This window comes from Oncorhynchus keta, chromosome 15 (genome assembly GCF_023373465.1).
Source record: "Oncorhynchus keta strain PuntledgeMale-10-30-2019 chromosome 15, Oket_V2, whole genome shotgun sequence".
Taxonomy (NCBI): domain Eukaryota; kingdom Metazoa; phylum Chordata; class Actinopteri; order Salmoniformes; family Salmonidae; genus Oncorhynchus; species Oncorhynchus keta.
In genome coordinates, this window is record NC_068435.1 from 6590185 (window position 1) to 6597684 (window position 7500).

Genomic DNA, 7500 nt, shown 5'->3' on the forward strand with positions numbered 1-7500 from the left:
GTACTGTGTAGTTGTACTGTGTAGTTGCACGGTGTAGTTGTACTATGTAGTTGCACTGTGTAGTTGTACTTTGTAGTTGTATGGTGTAGTTGTATGGTGTAGTTGTACGGTGTAGTTGCACGGTGTAGTTGCACTGTGTAGTTGTACTGTGTAGTTGTATGGTGTAGTTGTATGGTGTAGTTGTACTGTGTAGTTGTACTGTGTAGTTGCACGGTGTAGTTGCACTGTGTAGTTGTACTGTGTAGTTGCACTGTGTAGTTGCACGGTGTAGTTGTACTATGTAGTTGCACTGTGTAGTTGCACTGTGTAGTTGTACTGTGTAGTTGTACGGTGTAGTTGTACGGTGTAGTTGTACTGTGTAGTTGTACTGTGTAGTTGTACTGTGTAGTTGTACGGTGTAGTTGTACTGTGTAGTTGTACTGTGTAGTTGTACTGTGTAGTTGTACGGTGTAGTTGTACGGTGTAGTTTCACCGTGTAGTTGTACTGTGTAGTTGTACTGTGTAGTTGCAGTGGAATAACAAGGGGTGAGCTGAGGGCTGAGCTGAGGGGTGACAGTTCGGGGGTTGATGAGTTTGGTGAGAGGTTAAAGGTGAATTAATACTCACGGCAGGACCAGGAGCTCCGATGACACCTTGAAGACCAGATGGCCCAGGAGGACCCTGCTCACCACCACCGAAACAGAGAGGTTAACAACAGGGACAGAGACAAAGTTAGCGAAAGTGCCTTCACATGCTTAAGCACTACATTTATCTGTGGTTACTTTTATGATTCTAAATGTGCTGTCCCCAACAATGGACGACCTTAAGGTCATGTGAGGCGACTGCAGGGCTGGCCCTAGCGAGATTTAGTTGGGGGGGCCCCCTACCTCGCAGCAAAACATTTTAGTAGCCCACCCACTGGACTGACAGTGGAGAGGATTAGTTTTAAAGTACATTTTATGCAATTCAAAAAAATGTTTCCATGGAGTTTAGAGAAAATGTAGCAGTGTTTTGTCTTTTTAAAAGCAAGTTTTCTGTAATTCTTCATTTGTGCAACACATTTCATGCAATTCTACTCCTTTTGCCCTGGGGCAGAGCAATTTTTGTTTCCCAGGTTTAGAGCTAATTTCCTGCGATTATACACATTTTGACCTTGACTTTACACTATGTTAATATGATATCTGAGTGAGAGTGACGAACAAAATCAATGCGGGCTCCTGGGCACACGCTCTGCGTGCCCGATGGGAATTCGGCCATGATTACCACAAGTTTAGATAGCCGGCTAGACAAATTTACCAATCAAACATTTTTTTGCCGACATGGACTAATTGAGTGACTGAAATAACATTACAAAAACGGCTGATGGAAAACCACATTTCGGGAATTGCATCTTGTGTATTCTACTATTCTTACTCTCAACAGGAAGTTGAGACTCCGACTGAATCCCCCCCCCCGACCCCCCAAAAATATTTATTTTATTTTGGTCAGGGCCTCTGGGTGACTTCCTTGGATGTTTTCTCATCCTCCGGTCTTTGCACCAGTAAAGGCTTGTCTCTGATTTCGGGTGAAGTTTCTCTAGACGTTTCCTACACGAGGAAACTTTGATGAGAACTCACCTGTTCCCCCTTGTCTGCTTTGCTTCCCTTTTGGCCAGGCTCACCAACCTCTCCCTGGGACAGAACACACAACAACAGTTATGATAATGATCCCTATACATCGTCTTTATACTGTATAGCGCTAGGACTCAAAGACGCTTGAAGTCCTATTTTATTTTAGCTCCTCATAAAATCATTTCTGCCTCGCTGTTTAGTCAAGTCCAATATTTTCCAACTGTCACCTTTACTGAGATTAGGTGGTAAATATTATTTGTGGAGATTTTAATTTGATTGGACAACAAAGACCCTGGGTTGGTGTTTGCAATTAATTGATTACTTGGCTCGGTTTATCCCTCTATTGGCACTCCCACTGTCACGCTAACACTATGGAGGACGTGACAGGGATCTGAAATGTGTGATGGGTGTGTGTGTGTGTGTGTGTGTGTGTGTGTGTGTGTGTGTGTGTGTGTGTGTGTGTGTGTGTGTGTGTGTGTGTGTGCACACGTGCATACAACTGCCTCTGCTAAAACATTTTCACACCAATCCATCACCATAACTTAACATGTCATCGACACAAATAATATCTGCAATGTAACACTCCTAACCCATATACTACACTACTGCACTATACTGTACAGTTAAACTACACTACTGCACTATACTGCACAGTTAAACTACACTACTGCACTATACTGCATAGTTAAACTACACTACTGCACTATACTGCATAGTTAAACTACACTACTGCACTATACTGCACAGTTATACTACACTACTGCACTATACTGTACAGTTAAACTACACTACTGCACTATCCTGTACAGTTAAACTACACTACTGCACTATACTGCCCAGTTAAACTACACTACTGCACTATACTGCACAGTTAAACTACACTACTGCACTATACTGCACAGTTAAACTACACTACTGCACTATACTGCACAGTTAAACTACACTACTGCACTATACTGCACAGTTAAACTACACTTCTGCACTATACTGCATAGTTAAACTACACTACTGCACTATACTGCACAGTTAAACTACACTACTGCACTATACTGTACAGTTAAACTACACTACTGCACTATCCTGTACAGTTAAACTACACTACTGCACTATACTGTACAGTTAAACTACACTACTGCACTATCCTGTACAGTTAAACTACACTACTGCACTATACTGTACAGTTAAACTACACTACTGCACTATACTGCACAGTTAAACTACACTACTGCACTATACTGTACAGTTAAACTACACTACTGCACTATACTGCATAGTTAAACTACACTACTGCACTATACTGCATAGTTAAACTATACTACTGCACTATACTGCACAGTTAAACTACACTACTGCACTATACTGCATAGTTAAACTACACTACTGCACTATACTGCATAGTTAAACTACACTTCTGCACTATACTGCATAGTTAAACTACACTACTGCACTATACTGCACAGTTAAACTACACTACTGCACTATACTGTACAGTTAAACTACACTACTGCACTATCCTGTACAGTTAAACTACACTACTGCACTATACTGCACAGTTAAACTACACTACTGCACTATACTGTACAGTAGTATACTAAACTACACTACTGCACTACACTGCAAAAGTTAAACTACACTACTATACTGCACAGTTAAACTACACTACTGCACTATACTGCACAGTTAAACTACACTACTGCACTATACTGTACAGTTAAACTACACTACTGCACTACACTGCACAGTTAAACTACACTACTGCACTATACTGCACAGTTAAACTACACTACTGCACTATACTGCACAGTTAAACTACACTACTATACTGCACAGTTAAACTACACTACTGCACTATACTGTACAGTTAAACTACACTACTGCACTATACTGTACAGTACTATACTACACCACACTACTGCACTATACTGTACAGTACTATACCACTATACTAAACTACACCACTGCACTATACTGTACAGTACTATACCACTAATAGACACTACTGCACTATACTGTACAGTTAAACTACACTACTGCACTATACTGTGCAGTTAAACTACACTACTGCACTATACTGTACAGTTAAACTACACTACTGCACCATACTGTACAGTTAAACTACACCACTGCACTATACTGTACAGTTAAACTACACTACTGCACTATACTGTGCAGTACTCTACCACTAATACTAAACTACAGCACTGCACTATACTGTAAACTAATATACAACGAATAATACACTACTGAACTATACTGTACAGTACTAGACCACTATACTAAACTACACTATTGCACTATACTTTACAGTAGTATACTACTGCACTATACTGTATAGTACTATATTACTATAATACAGTACATTACTGCACTATACTGAACAGTACTATACTGAACTACACTACTGCACTATAATGTATAGTACTATACTACTATACTATACTACTGCACAATACAGTACAGTATTATACTACTATACTATAATACAGTACATTACTGCACTATACTGTACAGTACTATACTAAACTACACTACTGCACTATACTGCACAGTTAAACTACACTACTGCGCTATACTGTATAGTTAAACTACACTACTGCACTATACTGCACAGTTAAACTACACTACTGCACTATACTGTACAGTACTATACCACTAATAGACACTACTGCACTATACTGTACAGTTAAACTTCACTACTGCACTATACTGTGCAGTTAAACTACACTACTGCACTATACTGCACAGTTAAACTACACTACTGCACTATACTGCACAGTTAAACTACACTACTGCACTATACTGTATAGTTAAACTACACTACTGCACTATACTGCACAGTTAAACTACACTACTGCACTATACTGCAGTTAAACTACACTACTGCACTATACTGCACAGTTAAACTACACCACTGCACTATACTGTACAGTTAAACTACACTACTGCACTATACTGTACAGTACTCTACCACTAATACTAAACTACAGCACTGCACTATACTGTAAACTAATATACCACGAATAGTACACTACTGAACTATACTGTACAGTACTAGACCACTATACTAAACTACACTACTGCACTATACTCTACAGTAGTATACTACTGCACTATACTGTATAGTACTATATTACTATACTATAATACAGTACATTACTGCACTATACTGAACAGTACTATACTGAACTACACTACTGCACTATAATGTATAGTACTATACTACTATACTATACTACTGCACAATACAGTACAGTATTATACTACTATACTATACTACAGTACATTACTGCACTATACTGTACAGTACTATAGTAAACTACGCTACCGCACTATATTGTACAGTACTGTGCTATTATACTAAACCACACTACTGCACTATGCTGTACGGTACTCTACTACATTACTGCACTGTACAGTACTGTACTATATTACTTAACTATACTACTATACTATCCTGCTGAACTATGCTGTACAGCATTATACTACATTACTGTACTATACTACAATACTACACTACATTATTACACTGTACAGCACTGTTCTACATTACTGCACTATACTACTATACTACATTACTGAACTCGACTACTATAATATGCTACATTGCACTATACTGTACTACACTACTGCACGAAACTATACTACGTTACTGAACTGTACAGTACTGTTCTACATTACTTCATTATACTACTATACTATATTACTGAACTATACTACTATACTATGCTAAATTACTGAGCTATACTGTACTACATTACTGAACTATACTATAGAGTAATATACAACATTACTGCACCATACTGTACAGTACTATACTACATTAGTGCACCATACTACTATACTGTGCTACATTACTGCACTACACTGTACAGCATTACTTAACTATACTGTGCGGAACTGTACTACATTACTGAACTATACTACATTAATATACTACATTGCTGCACTATACTGTACTGCATTACTGAACTATACTGTGCGGTACTGTACTAAATTACTGAACTATACTACATTAATATACTACATTACTGCACCATACTGTACAGTACTGTACCACATTACTGAACTATACTACATTAATATACTACATTGCTGCACTATACTGTACTACATTACTGCACTATACTGTACAGTACTGTACTACATTACTGAACTATACTGTACAGTACTGTACTACATTACTGCACTATACTGTACAGTACTGTACTACATTACTGAACTATACTACAGGGCCACAGAGGGTTGTCTACAGTATTACCTTGTCTCCATCCTCTCCAGGGGGGCCTTGGGGGCCTGCAGGGCCAGGAAGACCAACAGGACCTTGAATACCGTCACGACCAGCTGGTCCCATGGGGCCTTTCTCTCCCTGTGGGGACAGGAGAGAACGAGTCAACACGTGGCCATAATAGACAAGAACATCTCTTATCCTTCATCCTCTGATATTAACACTACCAGATACAGTAAAAGGGTTTTGCGATTTTAAAAAGGCAGATATTGAAGTTATATGTCCAGGTGTGTGCGTGTACTCACCGGGCCTCCCTTCTCTCCGGCTGGTCCAGGACCTCCCTGAGGTCCGGAGCGTCCTGAAAGACCGATGGCACCTCCGGGACCGGCAGCACCTCTCTCTCCTGGAGAACCCTGCCAGCCAACAAAGACATCACCATCATTATCATCATCATCATCAACAGGAGCCAATCTTCTAGCACCTTTTGAGCGTCTTTCGGGTTTTATTCCAATACACAAGCATACTATTTCGACTGACGGTAATGTATTGGTCGTTATAAGTGGTATGCTAGAGTAACGGACATCAACTTGCTTAGCGTTTAGCGCTTCCTCCTGATTCGACTCACATCGATGCTCAAACCCAGGACCTCTGCTCTGCTAGCACACGTGACTGCCCTCCCGAAGCTCAAACCCAGGACCTCTGCTCTGCTAGCACACGTGACTGCCCTCCCGAAGCTCAAACCCAGGACCTCTGCTCTGCTAGCACACGTGACTGCCCTCCCGAAGCTCAAACCCAGGACCTCTGCTCTGCTAGCACACGTGACTGCCCTCCCGAAGCTCAAACCCAGAACCTCTGCTCTGCTAGCACACGTGACTGCCCTCCCGAAGCTCAAACCCAGGACCTCTGCTCTGATAGCACACGTGACTGCCCTCCCGAAGCTCAAACCCAGGACCTCTGCTCTGCTAGCACACGTGACTGCCCTCCCGAAGCTCAAACCCAGGACCTCTGCTCTGCTAGCACACGTGACTGCCCTCCCGAAGCTCAAACCCAGGACCTCTGCTATGCTAGCACACGTGACTGCCCTCCCGAAGCTCAAACCCAGGACCTCTGCTCTGCTAGCACACGTGACTGCCCTCCCGAAGCTCAAACCCAGGACCTCTGCTCTGCTAGCACACGTGACTGCCCTCCCGAAGCTCAAACCCAGGACCTCTGCTATGCTAGCACACGTGACTGCCCTCCCGAAGCTCAAACCCAGGACCTCTGCTCTGCTAGCACACGTGACTGCCCTCCCGAAGCTCAAACCCAGGACCTCTGCTCTGCTAGCACACGTGACTGCCCTCCCGAAGCTCAAACCCAGGACCTCTGCTCTGCTAGCACACGTGACTGCCCTCCAGTCAAGTTACAAAAATTCCGTCAGAGCGTCGTGACGACACTTCAATCTGAGGAGTACGTTTCACGCATTCCCATGTGCAGTAGTTTGGGATATTAGAACGAAGGCCAAGACTCAAAGTAGGAATTTATTCCAAACAAAGACGGGAACTAATGTCATGAAACGGAGACACTCTTTCAGCACCTCAGCTGTGAGTCAGTGTTTTCATTCAAAATGTCAGACAAAAAAAACACGATCCATTATTACAGGATTCTTTTAAAGCTTCACCCTATTGACATTCCTCTATCAGAGACCAT

At 41.7% G+C, this 7500-nt stretch overlaps 1 protein-coding gene and 1 long non-coding RNA gene across 2 annotated transcripts in view; both read right to left on the reverse strand.

Annotated features, from left to right (window-relative positions):
* LOC118377354 (collagen alpha-1(XI) chain-like) overlaps positions 1-7500 on the reverse strand; it is a 233450-nt gene that overhangs the window by 48346 nt on the left and 177604 nt on the right. Inside the window, 4 exon segments of the mRNA XM_052463126.1 lie at positions 607-660; positions 1596-1649; positions 5848-5955; positions 6120-6227. Coding sequence (XP_052319086.1) covers positions 607-660; positions 1596-1649; positions 5848-5955; positions 6120-6227 — 324 coding nt within the window.
* The window catches only part of LOC127907546 (uncharacterized), a 1231-nt gene continuing 28 nt past the window's right edge, over positions 6298-7500 (reverse strand). The window contains exons 1-4 of the long non-coding RNA XR_008064814.1: positions 7073-7500; positions 6920-7021; positions 6767-6868; positions 6298-6613 (exon numbers count right to left, since the gene is read on the reverse strand). The exon at positions 7073-7500 is cut by the window's right edge and continues 28 nt beyond it. This is a non-coding gene — a long non-coding RNA (uncharacterized LOC127907546). The remainder of the gene's footprint in view (positions 6614-6766; positions 6869-6919; positions 7022-7072) is intronic.